Below are 26967 nucleotides of genomic sequence, written 5' to 3' on the forward strand. Positions count from 1 at the left end.
GCATCAGTCCAGGAGATACCGGGGAGGATTTCAGCAGGTGCTGTGGATTGGTTGGTCCACAAACTCCGGGAGACTTGCAATGGATCAATGGGTCCATGAACTCCGAGCAGCTTGCTGTGGATCGGCAAACTCCAGGCAGTACAGAGGTGCAGAGCCTTATGGAGCCATGCAGAACAGTGCGGATCCTCACTGTGCGGAGCCGCACTGTCTGGAAATGTTGGAGCAGATAGACTGCCGTGCACAAGTGGTGAGGAGCCTGAGAGGGGGAGCCAGGGGGAGTCCACGGCGTGCACCCCAAGGAGGGATGGTTGCCCAAAAGGGGGTGGTGACCCAAATAGGGGTGGTGGCCCAAAAAGGGGCAGCAGTGAAAGCGCCGAGGGATTGATGCTGGAATCAGTGTTCGAACAGCGCATATCCTGGATTATGTTCTAACTTTCCATCTGACAAGTTGTCACAGAGCTGTTCTGTAGAAGTCAACGAAGAGTGCATTCATGGACTTCTGGACTCAGGGAGCCCGGTGACCCTGGTGAGCGCCACACTTCCTGTCTATTGGATCCCCGGAAGGAAGATGGAGGTCCACTGTATCCATGGGGTTCCTAGGGATTATCCGGTGTCCAGGGTAATCATTGAGACACCCACGATTCTTACCAGCTATGACATCCCAGTAGACTTGTACTTGTCATAACCTATTATAATAGGCCGTGATTTTAAATGGTTCTGGGACTTGGGGGAGGAAAGGGGGGTGTTGAATTACTCAGAGGGTAACCGGAATGACCCTAAGGGAGCCCCTCCGCAACAGGCAGCTGTAGGTGTCCCTGGTGGTGTGATGCATAAACAAGAGGAGGTAGCACTCCCTAAGGTCAATATCCCAAAGTTAGGGATGACCAGGGAACACTGTGGGTTTGGCCAACTCAGGGACTTAGCTGGGGTGACCAAATGTGTGACCGTTGAAAACAGGGTAGCTCCAGGAAAGGGGTCCGACTGCTGTGGGTGAGTAGTGGTGAATTCCATACAGACTGTGATGCAAGGGAAAAAGAGGGTGTCAAGGTGGAGCCAGGTACAAATGGCAGGTCATCTTCTTGTCACTGGGACACAGTGGCTGCAGAAAGACAGGACAGGTTACACCCTACCAGAAGAGGGATCAAGAATAGACAGGGATAGGGGCCAAAAAGGTTAATGTCCTTGATAAGGAGTTCACTTTACCACTGACAAACCCCAGCACAGAGGTAGTCGATGACATGCGGAAGATAAAATGGACACAGGGTGGCGGTAGAGATCCAACACCAGAAATCGCAGTAGTAGAAGAACTCCGAGAACAAACGGAGAGCCTGCAGGAGAAGCTGTCCGAATCGATCGCTATCACCCGACAACGAGACGATCAAATCGACAAACTGAACAAGGAAATGTGCAGAGCAAAAGAGCGAGCCGACAGCTCCCGCCATGTGGAAGCACATGTCCAAAGCTTGGAAAAAAAGCTTGGTGAGGTCTGTCAGCAGCTTGCCAACGAGAGGTTGAAGATGTTGAGTATGGAAGCTGCCAACTCTGCGCAGCAGGATCAGGTGCCTCACCTGGAATCCGAGCTCTCGGCAGCCAAGGCTCAGCTCGTAGAGAAGGAAGCGCAGGAGCAGAAGCTGCTTTATACCATCTGCTATACTGAGGAGAAGCTGCGATCTGCTCAGCAGGACGCAGAACACGTGTCTCAGGTGGGAGTGACCTGCTGCAACAAAGCGCAGGAGTTCCAGGACCTCACCAAAGAGTTTTTTTCGTGAGAAGCAAAAAGTGGCAGATTTACAGGCTGAATTAAAGCGTCTGGAAGAACAGAAATCGGAGAAAATTGCGGCCTTGGAGTCAAAAATAAGTTAAATGCGGAAAGCGAGGACACAAAGTGAACAAGCCCTCCGCTCCATACACCTCGTACATACACAGCTCCACTCTGTACACCTCGTACACACACGGCTCCGCTCCGTAGACCCCAAACACGGCTCCGCTGTGTACACTCACGGCTCTGCTCCGTACACCTCGTACATACACAGCTTCGCTCCATACACCCCATACACACACGGCTCCGCTCCGTACACCTCATACACATGCGGCTCTGCTCCGTACACCTCGTACACACACGGCTCCGCTCCATACACCTCGTACATACACAGCTCCACTCTGTACACCTCGTACACACACGGCTCCGCTCCGTAGACCCCAAACACGGCTCCGCTGTGTACACTCACGGCTCTGCTCCGTACACCTCGTACATACACAGCTTCGCTCCATACACCCCATACACACACGGCTCCGCTCCGTACACCTCATACACATGCGGCTCTGCTCCGTACACCTCGTACACACACGGCTCCGCTCCATACACCTCGTACATACACAGCTCCACTCTGTACACCTCGTACACACACGGCTCCGCTCCGTAGACCCCACACACGGCTCCGCTGTGTACACTCACGGCTCTGCTCCGTACACCTCGTACATACACAGCTTCGCTCCATACACCCCATACACACACGGTTCTGCTCCGTACACCTCATACACATGCGGCTCTGCTCCGTACTCCTGGTACACACACGGCTCCGCTCTGTACACTCACGGCTCTGCTCCGTACACCTCGTACATACACAGCTCCGCTCCGTACACCCCATACACACACAGCTCTGCTCCGTACACCTCGTACACATGCGGCTCCGCTCCGTACACCCCATACACACACAGCTCTGCTCTGTACACTCATGGCTCTGCTCCGTACACCTTGTACACATGCGGCACTGCTCCGTACACCTCGTACACACGGCTCTGCTCCGTGCACCTGGTACACACACAGCTCTGCTCCGTACACCCCACACACACAGCTCTGCTCTGTACACTCACGGCTCCGCTCCGTACACCTCGCACACACACGGCTCTGCTCCGTACACCTCGTACACACACGGCTCTGCTCCGTACACCTCGTACACACACGGCTCCGCTCCGTACACCTCGTACACACGCGGCTCCGCTCCGCACACCTCGTATACACACGGCTCTGCTACACCCACCCTGTAAACCCCTCCTGACCCCACACATAAACTTCCCCTCATCCAGCACCATGACAACCAGCACAGCAGAGTCCTGCATACACTGAGGCCCCTGATCATGTGACCGCTGACTCCTCCCCTCCTGTGACCTCATCCCAGGTCCTGTGCGCACAGAACAGCCATATATGTGGTGTGCGGCTCTGCAGGTGGAGGTAGGTGCTGGAGATTCCCCATTACTGGGCGGGGGCAGTAACCCCTTCAGTGCTGAGACTGTTTTGGTGCTTTTCTGCTGTCACTTTCTAAGAATTATGACGATCGTTTTCCACCAGATACACACACCCAACTGTGCTAAACAGGAAGTGAGGAAACTCTATGCTCTCATAGTACAGTGACCCTTTCCTGACCAGTAAAAACTCCTCACTTCTCCCCATTCCTGATGCAGATACAGATGACCCCAGGCAGAGGTGTATCTTGGTTTTCTGGCACACGGGGTAAGAATTCAGTTTGGCTTCTCAGGCTACTTTCACACTAGCGTCGTACTCAGCCCGTTGCAGAGCGTCGGGCCGACATACCGACGCTAGCGTTGTTTGCGCCGCACAACGGGGGCAGCGGATGCTGTTTTTCCACGCATCCGCTGCCCCATGGGGAGGAGGGGGCGGAGTTCCGGCCATGCATGCGCGGTCGGAAATGGCGGTCCGTCGGCAGCAAAAAACGTTACATGTAACGTTTTTTGCAGCCGACGGTCCGCCACAACACGGCACAACCGTCGCACGACGGTTGCGAGGTGTGGCAAAGTGTCGCAATGCGACGCTAATGCAAATCAAAGGTGAAAAAACGCATCCTGCAAGCACTTTTGCAGGATGCGTTTTTTCAACCAAGCGACGCATAGCGACGTGCAGTGCACGACGCTAGTGTGAAAGTAGCCTCACCCAGCACACATGCAATTTGCACACTTTGTCACCTGCCAACAAGCTGCTCTCCCTAATTCTCTCAATGTTCAGTGAAAAAATGAGAGAAGCAGGAAGAAATAAAGCTCCTTGTCCCAGGACCATAAGTATGAACGTCGCATATGAGTAAAGTGGCCATGTGATGACTGCTGAATCCCGACCGTGAGTGTATTAGACGCTGTGAGGATTGGCTACTGGGCTTCATTTATAACTACAGGGTTTGTCCAGGTTTGAGATGAAAGTCTGCCGTTACTCTATGTGACTGCAGGCTTCTGACTTCTCATAGCGCATGCATTGCACACTTTTAAGATTCTCCCTTGCCGATGGCAAGAATGGCCAGTCAGGTGAGCACAAGTATGTGATTTGTATACTTCTGGCCACAATCAGACTAGACTTTTCCGGCCTCGCTCAGTTCATTTTCATTGAGTGAGGCCTCGCATGTCTAGTCAGCACGTGATCGCATGTATGTAAATCACCGAAAAGAGATAGTCCTGACATCGCTCACTGTGAGAATTCAGAAGTCTGCGGTCACATAGAATGACTGCAGACCCCTCACAAACTTGGACAACCCCTTTTAACTCACATAGCCTAAATGACAATATGAGAATTAGCATCACAAAAAAACATATGCATCCAGGTACCTGTCTCTGATTGGAGTTGTTCTCTTTCTTCATCTTGTCCAGACGCCATGACTTTTCACTACTGGAGCTCAGTTCTGCAGACCCATCTTTTCCAGTTTTCTGCAGCACATATTGACATGATGCTCTTAAAAATAATAGTGTTATTATACTGCTGTAATTCTCCTGAATAAAAATATCTGCCTGACACAGAGCCCCTGAATAAATAATTGTCCCTCACTCTATATTCCCTGCATAAAATATGACCCACACACTGTCCCTCTTATGGTACATGCCCTCCACACTGCCCTCTCCTTTCCATAGCCAGCCCCCTCTTCACACTGTTTCCTCCCTATAAGGCCCAGGCTTTATACCAGACCTGGGCAAGATGCGGCCGCCTGATGATTTTAAACGGCCCGCCAGCTAGCTGTCACTTCTGACAGCTGCCCCCGCCACTGCTCGGCCAGCTGAGCATGGTTAGCAGTCTGTGCTTGGACACTGTGTGCAGACGGCTGCAGGCAGCACATGTGACCACACAGATAGCGGGTGTGAGGAGCCGGCACACTGACACTGCGCGGCATGCACGGTGCCCGCCAGGCTGCAGCGTGTGAGGATGAGTGCGGGGCTGAGCTCAGCTTCCACTTCCAGGAGAGGACAAAGCAGCCAGAGCCGTAGTACTGGCAGCAGCAGCGGATCGCATGGGGTGAAGGGAAGGAGTCCGCGTCCTGTCTGTGTAGCCCGGGCTGCGCTGCAGCCGCTCCGGTAAGGCTCCTGCTCACACGTGGGGCGGGGGGTGTACGGGTGCCATCACTGTGTGGTAATAGAGGACTTATGTGCGGGCTCCCCTCCCCCGGGCGCCGATGTCACATGCGGCCACATTCTGTGCAGGTCCCGCTGCAGCAGATGTCGGCACCTGCAATGGTGGCAGCAGGACGTGCAGAGCTCCTTGTATGCCCCCTGCTCCCGTCGCGCTGCTATCCCATCCTTTGTGGCCCCCTTCTCACCCCTCGTAGGCTCATGCCGGGGAGTCCATTCTTTTTGGAATAATAGAATGCAGTGTCCTGTGGTGACAACTACTCCTCTCAGCATGTGTGGGGTGTGCTGGGAGTAGTAGTACATTAGACATGATTGAAGACCACTGCAGTGCTGAGTAATGGTTTCTCGAGGATTTGGGGGTCAGATGTGATTCATTGCTTTGCAGGAAAAGTACATGTTTGGTGCGCAGGTAAGTGGCGTGTAGCAGTGTCCTTGTTCCTGCTGACATCTCACAGATGTTTATTCTCCGTCACCCTCTTATGACTGGACGTAAATATGTCCTTCTGATTTATATTCCCTGGATCCAATCTGACCTCGGCCAGTCTCCCACAGTAAGTGGCTGTCACTGAGATATTTTCCATTGGTTTCACTCATCCTTCACCTATGGTCATCCCATCAGATCTGGTATCAGAACTCTGCGTCGTGTCAAAGGGCTCTCCTCCACCAATCAGTGCTCCGCTGAGGCTCCGTCACGTATGTTTTCTCATCCAAGAAAATTGGTTCAATTATGCAAATCACAACCTGATCAGAGTGTGATCATAGTGTGCTCCGATTCTCTCAAATGAGAAGATGGAGACAGAAATGTCTCCATCTTCTCCATTGTGTCAGTTCATAGAAATGGGACCACACTCAGATGTCATGTCTGATGTTTTTCACTGACTCATTGACCTGCATGGCCGAATGTGATCTGAAGATCTGTCCGAACCCAATTTTTTATTTTTTTCCCTGAATCGGCTCTGACCAAGAAAATAATCAGACATATGTACAATGTACAATAGTATTGGGTAAAAATGAGTTAATTATATTAGTCCGGCCCTCTAAAACCATCCCAATTTCTCATGCGGCCCCATGGCAAAATTAATTGCCCACCCCTGCTTTATACTGTGCCCTGTCATCATATTGCCCCTCCTCAGTATACTGTCCTCTCCGGGCTGAGCCCTTACCCTGACCCCCCCCACGCCACCCCCCCACACACATACACTACTCAGTCTCTATTCTCTGCCCACGCACATTATCCTCCCCCATACTGTCTGCTCACAAATTTCCTCCTGCTAACCATACTGTCTCCTCACATATTTACCCCCTAGCTCTCCTTACTACCTCCTTACACATCCCCCTTTCTCCTCACATACTCTGTCTGCAACCATCCCATTTCCCTCGCTCCCCATACTGTGTCCACACCCATTCCCCCCTCTCTCCTCACACTTTGTCCACACCCACTATACCGTGTCTGCACTCATTCCCTCCCTCGCTCCCCATTCAGTCTCCATTTATACTCCTCACTCCTTATACTGTGTCCACACCAATTCCCCCCACTCGCCATACTCTCTGCACCCATAACTCCCTCATGCATGCCCACCCATTTTCCCCTCTACTCCTCATACTGTGTCCTCAAATTTCTTCTGCTTCCCCCTCAACATATTGTGCCCGCTCCCATCACTTTCTCGTTCTCCAAACTGTGTCCTCAAATCTTATTTCTTCTCTCTCCCTTCATGGTTACAATAAATCTTTGGTGTCTTCAGCTCTTACCACCATCGTTGTATGTGCCTCTGCAGCACCGGCTAATGACGTCAGCAGTATGATCACAAGACTTCATCACAATATTGATGGCTTGAATTGTACTCGCGTCTGAAAGATGCGAGTACAATTGATCATTGGGAGCCTGTGCGCTACACCTTCCATGAGCCAGATGTTAAACTGGACAGCTGCCTCCCAGTCTGGCTGCTCTTGGGGCAGATGTCACACCTGCACCCTTGTGGATACACCTTTGACCTTGTGATAGAGCACTAACCTCCTGAATCAGTTTCACAAGTCTGGAGATGTGACCCCGGGGCCGGTGCTATAGATGTATGAGGGGCTGTTATCTGCGGTGTGAGCTGTACATGTACTGGAGACATTCTGGGGACAGAATATTCCAGAAGTAGAACTTTTTATCTCTTTAGATAATTTAGCTGTATTTTAGCTTTTTCTTTTAATTTATATTCCTAATATTACCTCCTAAAGCACAATTGTTATGCCCTGGCTGTCATGGTGATATATTGGGATGTGTTGATGGGAACAGAGGTCGCCCCATCTATGTTTGCCTCAGATTAAATGAAAAATAATCACAATTGAGAGTTCTCACTCAGATTTTCACTACCTTATCTCAGAGCAGCATGATGTCGGTAAAAATAAACTGAATCCAACGATGTATCACTTTGATTACTGAGTGCAGCAGTTCTCACACAATCAGAGCTTTTAGATTTAGCATGAAGCAGAGCGGAGAAAACTGCCCCTCCCCAGTGCGGGGCGCAAAGCAGTACGAGGGAGTCCTGTACCTGTCATCCTTCTTATATGCCATGGTTGCTTTTGACAAAGGCAAGTCACTAAACTACAGGGATTAGCATTGCAGCCATGCCTGTACCATCCCTGCAGCAGATGAATGATGTGGTGCACAAAAGAGTTAATTTATTGAAATGGTGCACCACGTGTCTCATGCTTTTTACATGGCTACCGAACAAGAATTCTTGTTGCCAATTTTGTTAACACCACCCTAAGTAAAGGAAAAAATGGCAGAAGAAAATATTTTAAGAGTAAAAAAAAAAAAACATAAAACGCTATACATGGAGACTTTGGCACCAAATAATTGCTATCCACAATGTTTTCGCAAAAAAAAAAGCTTAAAAAATGCCTCCAACTTCTATGTGTGAATCAGACATAAGGAGCACCATGTGTCTCATGCTTTTTGGATGGCGTTTTACAAGAATTGTTCGTCTCAATTTTGTTTTGTAACATTTTAACGCCTTTTTTTTGCCATTTTTCTTGCAATACAAGGAAGCATAAAAAGTATAAAAAAAAAAATTGCAAGACCACAACTAAACAAACTGTATACGTAGACTTTATAACCGTTATTGTTGGAGGCTTCACCTAGAAAATGTAGATGTCGTCCTCATCATGAAGTGGTTATTTCTCCTGTCACGTGTAATGAATATCTCCTGCAGTATTGCTAATGCCAATTCCAGGGTCGGTAAATGAGACGAGAATTAGCGTTATGGAAGATGAGTCTCTGAGAAACATATTCAGCTGCCGAAAAGAAACTGCTTGTTGTGTGTGGCCTAAAATATATAGGTTTTATTAGTAGATGGAAAGAAAACACTGAAATATGTAAAATAATTAAAATTAGTAATAGTCACATAATGAGCCCCCACTGCTGTGCCACCACTGCTTGGGTTCCCCGCTAGTCTCTATATTTGCTGGTCAGTCCTGATGAACACACGAGCTCTACAGCCAATCAGTGGCTGATGCAGTGACCAACATGGCCAGTGATTGGGAGCATGGAGGAGACGTAAAAGGCTGGTTTCACATTTGCGTTCGGCTGAGCTGCGGAGGGCTGCGTACTTCCTCGTTAAGCTCCGCCTACTTCCTAACTTCTGTTTAGCTCCGCCTACTTCTGCATGTGTCCTGCGTACCTATCTTTAACATTGGGTACACAGGACATGTGGATGCATGCGGATGCGTTATTTTGATGCTCCCGCCGACCGCATGGGAACGCAACATATTGCATTTCTGTGCGTTCGGTGGGCACGTCAAAACAACGCACCTGCATACGTCCACTTGTCCTACATACCCAATGTTAAAGATAGGTACGCAGGACGCATGCAGAAGTAGGCGGAGCTAAACAGAAGTGAGGAAGTAGGCGGAGCTTAATGAGAAAGTATGTAGCCCTCCGCAGCTCAGCCGAACGCAAATGTGAAACCAGCCTTAGCAGTTCAACTTATGTTTCATGTTTTGTATTGTGTTCAGGATCAGATAAATCACAATCATTAAAGTCTCCTGTGTGTAGATAAATTAAATATCAAGCAGCTGACCGTTTGGAAACGTAAGCATTGTACTTCCTCATTAGCAAATAGCTGCTACATAAAGGGTGAAGATAATTGGTCCTGAGGCAGACTGGACGTCTCCAGCATCACTTGGCACAATGGAAATGCAATAGTATGATGGCTTATCAATAGTAATCTGAGATCATCACCATACACAGATATATCTGTAATTGAGAGACATAATTTCTTCTGTGGGATCAAACCCCAGGATTTTCAGCCTCGGGAACCCAGAGAAATGTGATATAAACCTGTGTTTAGAATGATAAATGTATGCTCAGAATTATATTTAGAATTGAGAGTCCTCAGTGGTTGATACCTTTTAATGGCTAACTGAAAAGATGGTAACAAATTGCAAGCTTTCGAGACTACATACGTCTCTTCATCAGGCAAAGACTAAAACAAATTCTGAAGAATCACATATTTATGCACAACATAGTATAGAGAAAAAAAAAAAAAAAAAGAGGGGAAAAAAAACCATGGATAAGCCAGGTGACATGAAGCAGAATTACCATGGGTGATAAACAGTTACATCCATAAATATTGGGCCAATTCTTAGATAAGGATTGTTTTATTGTCCTGTGATTAGGGTCTCGTTCTGTTGTGATGACCCCACATGGTCTGAGGGGCAAGTTCATTAGTTGATGTAAAAAGACATAAATCCGTGTGACACATTGATTCCTGCATTTAGAGTGTCAAAGGTCGTCATCAGTTTATACTCCCAGACTCTTCTGTCTCTCTGAGTTTTGAAGTTACTTTTCAATACAAGTAATTTCATGTCCATAATGCTATGATTTGGGAGACAGAAATGTATTGCCACAGGTATATCCATTCTTTTTTCTTTTATTGTATGGCGATGAGAGTTCATCCTTGTTCTCAGTTTCTGCCCTGTCTCCCCCACATACAGACCCCCAGTTGGACATTTAGTACAAATAATTAAGTACACCACATTAGAAGTGATGCAGCTGAAAGTACCTGGTATCTTGTAGTCCTGGTGTGAATTGGGGATCTTTATCTTGTCCGTGGTCATTATAAATGGACAGGTTTTACATTTTTCTGATTGCAGGGAAAGGTACCTGCAGCTGTTGGAGAGGACAGGGAGCTTCTGACAATGATGCTTCTTAGATTTGGGGGCTGCCTAAAACACAGTAGTGGGGGGTCTGGAAAAATGGATTGTAAGCGGGCATCTTTTTGTAGTAAAGGTTGTAATTTCCGTACAGCTCCCCTTAGCTCCTCCAGATTTGGATTGTAGGTAACTACTAGAGGTACCCGGTTATTTTCTTTTTTTAGCTTTGTAATGTAGCAGGTGATTCCTTGATATTCTGGTGGCTCTTGTAATCTGATTTTCAATTGTTCTTGGATGGTAGCCCTGATTCAAAAAGGTCTTTCTGAGGCGACCCAGGTGTTCATCTCTATCCATTGGGTTGGAACATATACGATTGTATCTGATGGCTTGGCTGTAGACAATGGAGTTTTTTATGTGTTTTGGATGGAAACTGTCCCATTTAAGGTATGTTGGACGGTCGATTGGCTTCTGATACAGGGACGTCTCTATTTTATTGTTCTGCAGCTTAATGATGGTGTCCAGAAAGTTAATTTCAGTGCAGGAGTAGTTGAGTGTCAAGTTGATGGTAGGATGAAATTGATTAAACTGTTCATGGAACGTCTTTAGCTGTGGTTCAGACTCCATCCAGATGATTAAAATGTCATCAATGTAGCGGTAGTAAGCCAGAGGCCTGATGGGATATGAGGACAAAAAGTCACTTTCAAGCTTGGCCATGAACAGATTTGCATACTGTGGGGCCATTTTACTTCCCATTGCTGTGCCAGTCTCCTGTAGATAGATCTTCTTGTCAAACTCAAAGTAATTGTGGGTGAGGATGAATTTTATAAGTTTCACCACAGAATTTGCATCAGTCCCTGTGTTTTCCAGGAAGAATTTGCAGGCATTTAATCCATCCTGATGTGGGATATTGGAGTACAAAGATTCCACATCCATGGTGACCAGGATGGTTCCTTCTGGTAGAGGACCAATTGCTGATAGTTTATTCAATAGGTCAGTTGTGTCCTGAATGAAGCTTGGTGTATCTTTTACTAGGGGTTTAAGAATACCCTCTACCCATCCAGATACCTGCTCAGTAAGGGTGCCCTTTTTATCAAAATGCTCAGAATTATGGCATATTATTCCACTAGGGGGTTCCTATGGTCTACAGGACATACATTAGAATATTTTCCTTGCATCATCTGTGCATTCAATTACTCATCTTCCTCTCACCTCAGAGCCTTTTATAATATCTCCTCTGGAAAAAACTCATTGTCATATCCAGGAGAGTCAACGTGAATTGTAGGTCTGTCCTAATAGCCTCATTATATCATAAGTTTCCCCTTATTGTCTCCAGTAATTGTATTATTACACAGGATCTTTATGGTGTTACATTTTCTCATCTTATTCCCATTCAGATTCCAATAAAATTGGACTCTCTCAATGGAGATTTTCTATATAAGAGAATTTTCCTGATTGACCCATCAAGGATGAATAGAGACAGAGACAAGATGGCGGAGAGGATATTACACCTCACCCTAGAGATCCTCTTCAAACTTACTGGAGAGGTGAGAGATTTTGATGACGTCACATTACATCATTCTTATCTATGGGAATAACAGATGGACAGAACTGGAGAGGTGAGGACTCTGGAAATGTCTGTGGTGGGATTTATTAATGTGTATCTCCATAACCAGGATTACACAGTGGTGAAGAAGACCTCTAGTGAGGTCACAGGGCCTCCACCTCACCCCCTGATACATGACGACATCAATGACCAGAAGATCCTAGAACTCGCCTACAAGATGATTGAGCTGCTGACTGGAGAGGTGACACTGCTGGGAATGCTGGGACATTATACAGTAACGCTATGAAGGGATCAGGGGATGATGGTATCATTGTATGTGTCAGGTTCCTATAAGGTGTCAGGATGTCACCGTCTATTTCTCCATGGGGGAGTGGGAGTATTTAGAAGGACACAAAGATCTGTACAAGGACATCATGATGGAGGTTCCCCAGCCCCTCACATCACCAGGTAATAGACAGGACTAAATACACACGGCCTATAATTATCTGTATGTAAAGAATGAATTCAGTCCCTGTATGTGTTTCCTCCAGGTCTATCCACTAAGAGGACAACACCAGAGAGATGTCCCCATCCTCTTGTTCCACAAGACTCTAAACATGAAAATCCCAATGTTCCTCAGGATCATCAAGTAGATGGAGAGAAGGTGTCATTAGATCTCCCCTATGATATGTAAACTGCTGTGAAGGTCTTGTGCTCAGTCTTGTTGTATCCACCAGTATTATATGTTTTATACTTGTGTAATGAGATTGGTGGAGATGGCAGGATTAGAGCTGATCATAGATGTGACTTCTCCATCTGTCTGTGAATGTGAGTGTATACATGTGTATATGCGTGTGTGTATGCCTCGGAATGCATATGGTAAATGTTTGCCCCCTTCCAATGTCATTCCATGGTTTCGGCACAGAGCATCTCATTATCATGGTAGAATACACAATGATTTCTGGCAACTACAACATTGGATATTGACACCACAGCCCCCATACTCAATAGACAGTTTTTGGTAGACAGATACAGTGGGGAAAATAAGTATTTGATTCACTGCTGATATTGCAATTTTTCCCACCTACAAAGAGCGAAGAGGTCTACAATTTTTATTGTAGTTACACTTCAACTGTGAGAGACAGCAGAACTTTAAAAAAAATCCAGAAAATCACATTGTATGTTTACACATAATGAATTAGCATTTTATTGCCTGAAATAAGTATTTGATGCAATAGAAAAACAGAACTTAATATTTGGCATATAAACTTTTGTTTGCAATTACAGAGTTCAAACTTTTCCTGTAGTTCTTGACCAAGATTGCACACACTGCAGCAGGGATTTTGGCCCATTCCTCCATACAGATCTTCTCCAGATTTTTCAGGTTTCAGGACTGTCGCTGGACAACATTGTGTTGCAGCTCCCTCCAAAGATTTTCAATTGGGCTCAGGTCAGGAGACTAGCTGGACAACTCCAGGACCTTGAAATGTTTTTTACGGAGCCACTCCTTAGTTGCCCTGGCTGTGTATTTCGGGTGGTTGTCATACTGAAAAACCCAGCCATGACCCATCTTCAATGCTCTTACTGAGGGAAGGAGATTGTTGGCAAAAATGTTGTGATACATAACCCCATCCATCCTCCCTTCAATACGGTGTAGTTGTCCTGTCCCTTTTGCTGAAAAGCACCCCCAAAATATGATGTTTCCCCTACCATGCTTTACGGTTGGGACGGCGTTCTTGGGGTTGGTTTCTTCCTTCTTCCTCTGGTGAGCGGAGTTGATACCAAATAGTTCTATTTTGGTCTCATCTGACCACGTGACCTTCTCCCATGCCTCCTCTGGATCATCCAGATTGTCACTGACGAACTTCAAATGGGCCTGGACATGTGCCGGTGTGAGCAGGGGGACCTTGCGGGCCCTGCAGGATTTTAATGCATGACAGAGTAGTGTATTACTAATGGTAATGTTTGAGACTGTGGTTCAAGCTCTTTTCAGGTCACTGACCAGGTCCTCCCATGTAGTTCTGGGCTGATTCCTGACCTTTCTCAGATTCATCCTTACCCCACAAGGCGAGATCTTGCATGGAGCTCAAGACCAAGAAAGATTAACGGCCATCTTGTGTTTCTTCTGTTAGGTTGAACAGTAAGAAATGTTCACTCTAGTTGCCTACTCCTGGCCTAATGGATATTGATCAGGTGCGCACTAAAGAAATAACATCAGACAACACACAGTCAGATGTAAACTCTCCTTGATCAATCTATGGCTCAGCTCCAATACCTTTATTTAATTCGAACATATGTTTATATAACCCCTGTAAGGGGGCTCGGTTAGCTCTAAAATGGGAGTGATCAGATGTATTCCATTGGTTAGTGGGTTGGGCAATAAGCTAGTCCATGGTCGGATCCATGATGTCATCAGGCTGGGTTGGTCCAGGAAGTCGTTAGAGTGGGCGTCACCGTGGGCGGATCCATGAGGTCACCATGGGCGGATCCATGAGGTCATCAGGGTGGGTTGGTCCATGAGGTCATCAGCACATGGACAGGAAAAGACAGCCATCTTTAGTGTCACACTTTGATCATCTTGGATACAAGCACACGGTGTGTGGTGAAACGGGAAATGGCAGCCATCTTTAGTGTCACACTTTTATCTGTGCAAGCTTAAATAAGGTTACACAGTACACGTTATGGGTCTTTTCTCTCACTCTCTTATGTCTTGAGGTTAAATTAAGTATTTGATCTTATGACTCTCCTCAACAATTCCATTTTCTAATAATTGTGCCAACAGTTGTTGCCTTCTTACCAAGCTGCTTGCCTATTGTTCTGTAGCCCATCCCAGCATTGTGCAGGTCTACAATTTTGTCCCTGGTGTCATTAGACAGCTCTTTGTTCTTGGCCATGGTGGAGAGGTTGGAGTTTGATTGAGTGTGTGGACAGGTGTCTTTTATAGATGTAACAAGTTCAAACAGGTGCAGTTAATACAGGTAATGAGTGCAGAGTAGGAGGGCTTCTAAAAGAAAATCTAATAGGTTTGTGAGAGCGAGAATTCTTGCTGGTTGGTAGGTAATCAAATACTTATTTCATGAAATAAAATGCAATGTAATCATTTAAAAATTTTCTGGATTTTATTCTTAAAATCTGTCTCTCACAGTGGAAGTATACCTAAGATAAAAATCACAGACCTCTCCATTCTTTGTACTTGGGGAAGCTTGCAAAATCGGCAGTGAATCAAATACTTATTTTCCCCACTGTATATCTCACGACTCAACTAGGCACAGATCATTTGGTTCAGCGGAGTTCTCCATTGTTCTCTATAAGAAAGGTGATGCCAGATTCCTCAAGCGGCGGCTTTTACCTCCGTGAACAAATGCTGGATTCTTCTCTCCCCACGATCATCTGATTCAGGAGGCCTCCATGGGCTGTTGGCTAGTTTTGGCAAGTTCGGCTGACATTACTATAATGTGTATGGGGTGTTAGAGGTACCATTTTCATCAGGGCTGTTTCATCTACAAATTCATTGCTTGGTTTGAACAGTCACTTTCTTCTGACTGAATCCCTTTAAGTACCTGAAATGATCAGCAAATAATACATTATACATTTGTAATCTCTGTAGGTCTTGCTTACGTGTTGCAAAGTTGATATGGTTGAGAAAAGATGAATATCCATCAAGTTTGACTGATGGATGGGGAACGATAAAAGGAAGGGGTATAAATAAAACCAGAATACATGATCTGGTTTTCCCCAGAAAAGCTAACCTTGCCCTCCTCATCTCAACTGTCGCTTCAACGGATTAAATATTCAGAAAGGAACTTGTTCATAATTATATAGGTTGTTTTGAAACCATTAATGGGTCCCACTATGACCAGGTCTTGAGGTAGCGTATTCCACAGAATAATAGTTAAGAAAGGCTTGTGTGCTCTGGAGATTGAACCTGTCTTCCTCCAGACAGAGTGAATACTCCCTTGTCTTTTTTCATGGGCTATTTACAATATGTACTTGCACAAGTTAATCTTATTCCCTCGTAAACGTCTCTTCTTAAATTATTTTAGTCTTTCCTCATAACTAAGATGCTCCATACCGCTTATCAGTTTCGTGGCTCTTATATGTAACCTTTTTGAGCTCTAGGTCATCCTTTTTATGAAATTGTGTCCAGAACTGAGCTGCATATTCCAGCTTAGTAAAATATGGAGGCTCTCCATCCATGTGTTGTGACTGTCACACAGCCGCGACACATGCAGCTGCGGCTCCGAACAGCTGATTACCAGGAGCGCTCCAGGTATCCAGGTTCCCAATGCAGCTATTCGGTAAGCGCTATAGCTATTCGGATAAGGCGTTATCCTAAGCTATTCGCTCATCCCTAATCACTATCACTAGCTGTCAATAGCTGCTGGCAATGTCTTGAAGCGCAGCCTTTAGCTTTGGAAAATTTGCCGTACTAAAATGTAGTGTTTTTGCCCTCCCATCCAATAATGACTTTTATGTTGTAAGCAAACATAAATGATATTGTGGTCACTGGTATCAAGGTTTTCGTGAACAGTGACATTTTCAACAAGCTCCGCATGGTTAGAAATGAGCATAACCTACAGAGCATTGCTTCTTGTTGGGTATTCCATAAACTGGCTCATAATATTATCCTGCAACAAACTGTGGAATTTTCTCCCTTTTGCTATCATGATTGGATGTAGTGACTGACAGCTCTGTTGTGCAATCTAGTACAGGAGCATGCTGAGCTGTTGGTGTTTTGATTGACAGTTCAGCCGTCCAATCGGAGAGTGGGAGGTGCTGAGCTTCCATCAGGTGTTCCCTGTTCCAACTGATTACCTAGCTACTTAATCTGTCAGTCCCAAACAGAAGGCAGTCATAGTTTTCAGCTCTGTATGGTATGTTCTCTGTGCTTTGTGCTCTGAATTCAGACGGTTTCTTTTTTTCAGGGCTGTGGAGTCGGTAAGCCACAGTTCCGACTCAGACTCCTGGATTTTATCAGGTTCCGACTCCGTCATAAATGGCCAATTCGTAACAATAAATTTACTGTTGTAAAATATTAACATCGTGCTTATTCAGTTTCTCACCATCATATAAGTAATCAGACCACTTAGAGCAAAAACTATATTTATTAGAATACAATTAGAATATAGCAAATAACTTTTATAAACTTTTATAAACTCTTATAAGTAAATATGCAATAAACACTGTTATGCAGTTAATAAGAAGAAATCTATAAATTTGTCCTCAGAAAAAGTATTGCCTCTGTCAGATCCTCCTTCATGTATGCCCTCAAATCTGATCTAATTATTTTGAGAGCAGAGAACAACCTCTCTACACTAACTTGGGTTGGTGGCAAAGCAGTAACCACTTGGGCAACATCTCTGACAATGTCAGGATACAGAGGAATCGCTTGTTGCACTGTTATTTTTAATGAACGGTGAAATTTCTCAATTTCTTTTAGTGCACATGAAAAATTCTGCTGAAATGTACTGGCTGTGTTCTTTGATGGGGATGACTCTTCTTCTATGCGGGAACGCTTTGCACGGTCATTGTGATCCAAATATTTTTCGAAATTAAATTCTTCATCAGTTGATGAGGGTGAAGATGTGGCAGGACGACCAAATTCTTCTTGTTCCTCCTGACTGTTCTGCAACCCTTTCATCCTTACTGCTATTTAAAACAGAGCTTCTTTTCCTTTAGTTAGCTGTTGATCATCTAGAAGAATCCGATGCATTGGGTCTACATAAACAGCCGCCAAAATAATGTTATTTTGTAATAGTAGCTCCTCTCTCCATTTTGTTGATGTAGCAATGCCACTTGCAATTAACCCTCCTCTTTGGGACAGGCGAAACATCAGGTTCTTCCACTCCTTTAAGAAAATACCTGGAGTTAAGTCCTCTGCTTGTAATTTTTTAGTCACTGTAAATGGGTGCTCTAGCAATTTTTCCAGCTCAGTCACCTGATTCCACTGACTTTCATTTAGCGTCAGTTGAGGGTTAGCCATGTCTACAAGAAAGGTTTTCAGTTCAACCAAGCACTGAATCATTAAGTAAGTTCTGCCCCATCGTGTGGCTTGATCAATAATTGCCCCTTTTCCAGCACGTCTCTTCAAAATTGAGTCAACTTTAGGGGTTCCGGCAACAGTAGCCAATTTTCTCACCTTGCCAATCAGTGCAGCAGCATGTCCTTCTTGCAGGCTGTCTCTTATAGCCAGCTGTAGCGTATGCACAACACAGCGCATGTGATGAATGAAAGAACGTACTGACACAGTTTCAACAAGATCATCTAAACTATCATGTTGCTGTTCATCTGAAGCAACTTCAGTTTGTTCCTCAGTTACAATACTGTGTTCCTCTATTTCAAACATTTCTGTGTCTGTGGACCCAGAATGTTCTTTTAGCTGCTGGTCACCATAATTACTCTCATTCATTCGCTTAATAGTACTTATCATATTTGAAGCATTGTCAGTTACGACAGAAAGAACTTGCTCTTTTTTAAATTCATAGTCTTGCAGAACCTTTTCCACCAAGACCTGGAGAAACTCACTGGTGTGATCAGCTTTGGTGTCTTTTACTGCAAATGTCTTGGTAACTATTTCATTTTTGTCACAAACAAATCGGACATTGATGGCAAAATAGTTCACTCTGTGACGTGTGCAGGCATCCATTTTAAGAAACAGAAAGCGTCCCTTGAGAGTTTTTTTAAGTTCTTCCTTTTGTTTAAAAGCTTCTTCGATTACTAATTTTCTAATACTTTCTCTCCCCAGAGAAACACCAAGCTTGCGGGCCATTTCCCCATTCAGACACATAAAAGCTGGTCGTGAAAATAATGAAATAGGCACTCTATCCTTTACAACAAGCTCTATGATCTGTTTTTTAAATGTATCTACTGTCATTGTCACAGTAACTTTGTCACTGACAAAATATCTTGCAACTGATGGCTGCAAAGTTCTCTGCTCCTTTGTTTTGCTGGAAGAGCTGGGCACTGGTTCATTGGTTTGGATGCAGTCTTTCTCATCCACTGCTTTCAGTACTTCTGGATGAAAGCGCTGTAAATGTCTCTTTAGATTAGAATCTCTGGTAGGAGCATTTTTATCTTTGCCTGAATATGCACTGATCTTGGCTTCACAGCATTTGTTTTCGTCTGGATCATTTGTCATACACTGACAGACATAATGTTTTCTATCTTGAGTGATGGTGAAATGTTCAAATACAGCTGATTTAATGTGATGCTTCTTTGACATTCTCAGGTTTTTAATTCTGCATTCACAATCCAAATGACAATTGTTTTTCCTAATAACAATTGTACAAAATTATTGCCAGGTCGTACAACTGATATAGTGGTCAGTAATACAGTTATTCCTCATGTACTCACAGTTAACTGATGCAAAGTTTGTTGAAAGGATAATACTTCTTAGAGTCTTCCTCTTCTGAGTAGCAGCTGTGAGATGCTTGGAAGATGCACACCTAGTAAACATCTAGTCTAGAGGAGGAGCTTTACTACTAAGAATTTGCAACACATTTTCACTTTCAGTTTCATACATTGTAAGTAGGGGGTTGGGGCACCATGAGGTTAACCAAGTATAAGATTAGATAAGGGCAGTGGAGAACAGTGACACACAAGAAGTAAGAAATGTCTCTATCTCCAGCAGAACTGCTTATCACTGTTGTTCATAGTTTGATAGAACATATATATTTGAGTAACATTTATAAAATTCATATGAAAGTTCAATTATGAAATATTAATAAAAAAATTTTTAAAGCTGGAGTCGGTACATTTCTACCGATTCCGACTCCAACCAAAACTAACTCCGACTCCACAGCCCTGCTTTTTTTGTTGCCGGACCCTGGATTTACCTATTGACTACATATTTTTATTACTCTTTTTGCCTTGTCGCATTCTGGCTCCGGATTGAGACTTGACTACACCTTTGTCACTTCCCTCTATTTATGAGGTTCTTTCCTGGTTCTTGACCTTGGACTCCTTGATTACCCTGACTCACAGCTGTCCTGTGAAAAGTGACTCAGCGTCACATTTGAATTTGAAGCTACCCCAATCTTAATCTGGGTAGCTAAAATTCCCAAGCAATGTATCAGCCTGTGCAGCCTGCACCACCTGATAATGTATCCGACCCTGCAGGTCCTGAGTGATGTTGGAAGATTTATATATTATGCCAAAAATTACTTTTTCAGGGTGTATTTCTCTATGTAATTCCACCCAAAAGTTCCTCTCTATTTTTATATCACTCCTAACATAAATTTTTTTCTCCTATTTTCCTGCCCTCTGAGTACCATGCTCCTCTCCAGATTGTCAATCGCTTTCAATGTTGCATTTTCCTCCTCCAGATATCTAATATGAGCTTCCGGTTGGTGACCATACCCACTTCTGTCACAGCGGTATTCACCCTGGAACTCCTGCTCAAGTTGTGCATATACAGCTCTGGCAAAAATTAAGAGACCACTGCAAAATTCAGTTTGTCTGATTTTTCTCTTTACAGGTATATTTTTGAGTAAAGTGTAAATTGCTCTTTTATTCTATAAACTACTGACATGTCTCCGAAGTTCCAAGCAATACATTTTGTATTTATTTTCTTAAAATGAGAAATGGTCAAAATAACAAAAAAATGCATTGAATGGGGACCTCAAATAATGCTAAAAAAACAAGTTCATAATCATTTAGAAACAACAATACTAATGTTTTAACTCAGGAAGAGTTCAGAAATCAATATTTTGTGGAATAACCATGATTTTTAATCACAGCTTCCACACGTCTTGGAATGCTGTCCACCAGTCTTTCACACTGCTTTTGGATGACCTTATGCCACTCCTGGTACAAAAATTTAAGCAGTTCTTCTTTGTTTGATGACTTGTGACTATCCATCTTCCTCTTGATTACATTCTAGAGGTTGTCAATGGGGTTCAGGTCTGGAGATTGGGCTGGCCATGACAGGGATTTGATGTGGTGGTCCTTCATCCACACCTTGATTGACCTAGCTGTGTGGCATGACGCATTGTCCTGCTGGAAAAAATAGTCCTCAGAGTTGGGGAACATTGCCTGAGCAGAAGGAATCAACTGTTTTTCCAGGATAACCTTGTATGCAGCTTGATTCATATGTCCTTCGCAAAGAACAACCTGCCCAATTCCAGCCTTGCCGAAGCATCCACAGATCATCCCCAGATCATCACCGATCCTCCACCAAATTTCACAGTGGGTGCAAGACACTGTGGCTTGTATGCCTCTCCAGGTCTCCCTCTAACCATTAGACATCCAGGTGTTGGGCAAAGCTGAAAATTAAACTCATCAGCGAAGATTACCTTACTCCAGTCCTCTATGGACCAATCCTTATGGTCTTTGGCAAACTTCAGCCTGGCTCTCCATTGTTTCTCATTGATGAAAGGTGTTTTTCTAGCTTTGCATGACTTAAATCCTTCCTCTTGGAGCCTGTTACAATCTGTTCTTGCCGTGCACTTCACCACAGCTGCCATTTTCCGTTCCTTTTGTAGGTCACTTGATGTCATCCTGTGATTGCTGGGTGACATTCGAATAAGATGACGGTCATCCCGGTCAGTGGAGAGTCGTTTTCGTCCTCTGCCGGTCTGTAGCTTTGTTGTCCATAATGTCTGCTGCTTGACCTTGTTGTAATGGACTGCCATCTGTTGTGAATTTGGATTCTGGGCTCCCCCGGTGGCTACTGGTGGAATTGAACTTGTGTCATCATCTTCCCTGTTCACCTGTTCTCATCAGATCTGGGTGTCGCTATATAACCTGGCTTCTCTGTTAGTTGCTTGCCGGTCAACAATGTTATCAGAAGCCTCTCTGTGCTTGTTCCTGCTCCCAGACATCTCCTAGATAAGTTGGACCTTCGTCCATGTTTGTTTTTGTGTTTTGGTTCCAGTTCACAGCTGCAGTTTCGTTACTGTGTCTGGAAAGCTCTTGTTGATCAGGAATTGCCACTCTGGTATTATGAGTTAATGCCAGAGTTCTAAAGTAATTTCTGGATGGTGTTTTGTTAGGGTTTTCTACTGACCATGAAAGTGTGCTTTCTGTCTTCTGCTATCTAGAAAGCGGACCTCAAATTTGCTAAAATCTATTTTCCTGCTGCGTTTGTTATTTCTTCTAAAATCACCGCCAATATATGTGGGGGGCCTCTGTCTCCTTTTTGGGCATTTCTCTAGAGGTGAGTCAGGTCTTATATTTCCCTCTGCTAGCATTATTTAGTTCTCCGGCCGGCGCTGGGCATATAGGGATAAAAAGTAGGACATGCTACCTGGCTACTTCTAGTTGTGCGGTAGGTTTAGTTCATGGTCAGTACAGTTACCATCTTCCAAGAGCTAGTTCCTATATAGGCTTATGCTATGTTCTCTGGCCATGGAGATCATGACAGTTTGACCGGCCCGTAAAGGGTTAAAATCCTTGGCTGAGAAAGGAGAGAAATAAGAAGTCTGCGGAGAGTTTTTTTTTTTTTTTTTTTTTGTGCTCTTGATTGGATCACTTGCCAGTCTGTCTATGCTGCAGTCTTTCTTTTTTTTCTCTCTCCTTCTAATCTTTGAATGGCTCTGTGTTCACCTGTTTATAATGGATCTTCAGAGTGTAACTGCAGGTTTGAATAATCTCGCCACGAAAGTACAAAGTTTGCAAGATTTTGTTGTTCATGCTCCGGTATCTGAGCCGAGAATTCCTTTGCCGGAATTTTTCTCGGGGAATAGATCTGGCTTTCAGAATTTTAGAAATAATTGTAAGTTATTTTTGTCCCTGAAATCTCGTTCTGCTGGAGACCCTGCACAGCAGGTTGGGATTGTGATTTCCTTGCTCCGTGGCGACCCTCAAGACTGGGCTTTTTCATTGGCACCAGGGGATCCTGCGTTGCGCAATGTGGATGCGTTTTTTCTGGCCTTGGGGCTGCTCTATGAGGAACCTCATTTGGAACTTCAGGCAGAAAAAACTTTGATGTCCCTATCGCAGGGGCAAGATGAAGCTGAAATTTACTGCCAAAGATTCCGTAAATGGTCTGTGCTTACTCAGTGGAATGAGTGTGCCTTGGCGGCTACTTTCAGAGAGGGTCTCTCTGATGCCATTAAGGATGTTATGGTGGGGTTCCCTGTGCCTGCGGGTCTGAATGAGTCCATGACAATGGCCATTCAGATCGATAGGCGCCTGCGGGAGCGCAAACCAGTGCACCATCTGGCGGTGTCCACTGAGAAGACGCCAGAAAGCATGCAGTGTGACAGAATTCTGTCCAGAAGCGAGCGGCAGAATTTTAGACGGAAAAATGGGTTGTGTTTCTATTGTGGGGATTCTACTCATGTTATATCAGCATGCTCTAAGCGTACTAAAAAGCTTGATAAATCTGTTTCCATTGGCACTTTACAGTCTAAATTTATTTTGTCTGTGACCCTGATTTGCTCTTTGTCATCTATTACCTTGGACGCACATCTCGATGGATTTTATTTCAGATCTGCCTGTTTCCCAGAAGATGTCTGTCATCTGGGTGGTGTGTGACCGTTTTTCTAAGATGGTCCATTTGGTTCCCCTGCCCAAATTGCCTTCTTCTTCCGAGTTGGTTCCCCTGTTTTTTCAAAATGTTGTTCGTTTGCATGGTATTCCTGAGAATATCGTTTCTGACAGAGGAACCCAATTTGTGTCTAGATTTTGGCGGGCATTCTGTGCTAGGATGGGCATAGATTTGTCTTTTTCGTCTGCTTTTCACCCTCAGACTAATGGCCAGACCGAGCGGACTAATCAGACCCTGGAGACATATCTGAGGTGTTTTGTGTCTGCTGACCAGGATGATTGGGTTGCTTTTTTGCCATTGGCGGAGTTCGCCCTCAATAATCGGGCCAGCTCTGCCACCTTGGTGTCCCCGTTTTTCTGTAATTCGGGGTTCCATCCTCGATTTTCCTCCGGTCAGGTGGAATCCTCGGATTGTCCTGGAGTGGATGCGGTGGTGGAGAGATTGCATCATATCTGGGGGCAGGTGATGGACAATTTGAAGTTGTCCCAGGAGAAGACTCAGCTTTTTGCCAACCGTCACCGTCGTGTTGGTCCTCGGCTTTGTGTTGGAGATTTGGTGTGGTTGTCTTCTCGTTTTGTCCCTATGAGGGTCTCTTCTCCTAAGTTTAAGCCTCGGTTTATCGGTCCGTATAAAATATTGGAGATTCTTAACCCTGTGTCCTTCCGTTTAGATCTCCCTGCATCCTTTTCTATTCATAACGTTTTTCATCGGTCGTTATTGCGCAGGTATGAGGCACCGGTTGTGCCTTCCGTTGAGCCTCCTGCTCCGGTGTTGGTGGAGGGTGAGTTGGAGTATGTTGTGGAGAAAATCCTAGACTCCCGTGTTTCCAGACGGAGACTCCAGTATCTGGTCAAGTGGAAGGGATACGGCCAGGAGGATAATTCTTGGGTCACTGCATCTGATGTTCATGCCTCCGATCTGGTTCGTGCCTTTCATAGGGCCCATCCTGATCGCCCTGGTGGTTCTGGTGAGGGTTCGGTGCCCCCTCCTTGAGGGGGGGGTACTGTTGTGAATTTGGATTCTGGGCTCCCCCGGTGGCTACTGGTGGAATTGAACTTGTGTCATCATCTTCCCTGTTCACCTGTTCTCATCAGATCTGGGTGTCGCTATATAACCTGGCTTCTCTGTTAGTTGCTTGCCGGTCAACAATGTTATCAGAAGCCTCTCTGTGCTTGTTCCTGCTCCCAGACATCTCCTAGATAAGTTGGACCTTCGTCCATGTTTGTTTTTGTGTTTTGGTTCCAGTTCACAGCTGCAGTTTCGTTACTGTGTCTGGAAAGCTCTTGTTGATCAGGAATTGCCACTCTGGTATTATGAGTTAATGCCAGAGTTCTAAAGTAATTTCTGGATGGTGTTTTGTTAGGGTTTTCTACTGACCATGAAAGTGTGCTTTCTGTCTTCTGCTATCTAGAAAGCGGACCTCAAATTTGCTAAAATCTATTTTCCTGCTGCGTTTGTTATTTCTTCTAAAATCACCGCCAATATATGTGGGGGGCCTCTGTCTCCTTTTTGGGCATTTCTCTAGAGGTGAGTCAGGTCTTATATTTCCCTCTGCTAGCATTATTTAGTTCTCCGGCCGGCGCTGGGCATATAGGGATAAAAAGTAGGACATGCTACCTGGCTACTTCTAGTTGTGCGGTAGGTTTAGTTCATGGTCAGTACAGTTACCATCTTCCAAGAGCTAGTTCCTATATAGGCTTATGCTATGTTCTCTGGCCATGGAGATCATGACAGTCATCTTAGAAATTGTAAGGATAGCGGCAAAACGACGCTCACTGGGTCCCTCTGCTAGTAAAGCCAGAATTGAGCCCTTCTTTTCCTCACTCAAGACTTTTCTTTTCAACTCCTTTGGCATGGTTAAAAGTTATTTTTGCAAGCTAAACATTCCCAGATCCTTGAACAGTTTCTTGTAGGACATACTTTGCAGTCCGCTTTCCATCCTGGTAGCTCTTCTCTTAACCCTCCGTCAGGGGCAACTGATCTGACAGGCGCAGCTCACTTAGTTTCATTTCTCTATTTTCAGTGGTTTGTCTGGGAAACACCATCCTCTCAGTACCTTCCTAACTTTAAAGGCTGTGTGAAACCTGAGAAGCCTCTTGTGCTGCAGAGCTGCAGGAGATCAGATATCAGTGTTTTGGCTTCTCAGGCTCATTGCCCCTGAACGCGTCACACATTTGACGATTAGAATTTGCTGTTTTTATTCTTCCCAATTGTTTTTTTAGCTTGTTTTATGAATAGCTAGTGCTAAATTTGTGGATTTGTCATAAAAGGTTTTGTTAGAAATAACAGTGTGCTTCTCAGGCACATTGCGCCCTAAGGCCGGTTTCACACGTCAGTGGCTCCGGTACGTGAGGTGACAGTTTCCTCATGTACCGGAGACACTGACACACGTAGACCCATAAAAATCAATGCATCTGTGCAGATGTCATTGATTTTTTGCGGACCGTGTCTCCGTGTGCCAAACACTGAGACATGTCAGTGTTCGTGGGAGCGCACGTATTACACGGACCCATTAAAGTCAATGGGTCCGTGTAAAACACGGACCACACACGGACCTTCTCCGTGTGCAGTCCGTGTGGCGTGCAGGAGACAGCGCTACAGTAAGCGCTGTCCCCCCCACATGGTGCTGAAGCCGCCATTCATATCTTCTCTGCAGCAGCGTTTGCTGCATAGAAGATATGAATAATAGTGTTTAAAAGAAAGATCTATGTGTCTGCCGCCCTCCCACCCCCTGTGTGCCCCCCCGCTGTTCTGAAAATACTCACCCGCCTCCCTCGCAGTGTTCTGTGCTGGCCACCCCTTCTACTGTATGCGGTCACGTGGGGCCGCCGATTAGAGTCATGAATAGGTGGCTCCACCTCCCATAGGGGTGGAGCCGCCTATTCATGACTGTAAATGAGCGGCCCCACGTGACCGCATACAGTAGAAGGCGCGGTCAGACCAGGAAGCATCGACAGCCAACGAGGGAAGCGGGTGAGTATTTTCAGAACAGCGGGGGGGGGGGGCGCACAGGGGGTGGGGGGGCGGCGGACACATAGATCTTTCTTTTAAACACTATTATTCATATCTTCTATGCAGCAAACGCTGCATGAATCGCGGCTTCAGCACGATGCAGTGTACCACACGCGTGGGTACCACACGCTCCGTGTGGTACCCACTCGGCACACGGGCGGCACAAGTGTGCTGCACGTATGGCCTACGTGAGCTCACGGGCACACGGACACGGATAACTCCGGTACCGATTTTTTCCGGTACCGGAATTCTCTGGACGTGTGGGACAGCCCTAACACATATTCTCTCTCTTGCTTCAGCTTTTCTTCTGAAATGGCGAGGAGAATATTTGACTTGTCCAATGCCCTTCACGTTGAGCAAATGCAAAATATACTGATTG

The 26967-nt window shown here is 45.2% G+C and overlaps 1 protein-coding gene across 1 annotated transcript in view; it reads left to right on the forward strand.

Annotated features, from left to right (window-relative positions):
* Positions 1–3193: 3193 nt before the first annotated feature.
* LOC143768180 (uncharacterized) overlaps positions 3194–26967 on the forward strand; it is a 166687-nt gene continuing 142913 nt past the window's right edge. The window contains exons 1-5 of the mRNA XM_077256869.1: positions 3194–3232; positions 11937–12086; positions 12216–12347; positions 12430–12553; positions 12637–12749. Coding sequence (XP_077112984.1) covers positions 3206–3232; positions 11937–12086; positions 12216–12347; positions 12430–12553; positions 12637–12749 — 546 coding nt within the window. The 5' untranslated portion in view covers positions 3194–3205. The remainder of the gene's footprint in view (positions 3233–11936; positions 12087–12215; positions 12348–12429; positions 12554–12636; positions 12750–26967) is intronic.

Source organism: Ranitomeya variabilis, chromosome 4 (assembly GCF_051348905.1).
Source record: "Ranitomeya variabilis isolate aRanVar5 chromosome 4, aRanVar5.hap1, whole genome shotgun sequence".
Lineage (NCBI taxonomy): Eukaryota > Metazoa > Chordata > Amphibia > Anura > Dendrobatidae > Ranitomeya > Ranitomeya variabilis.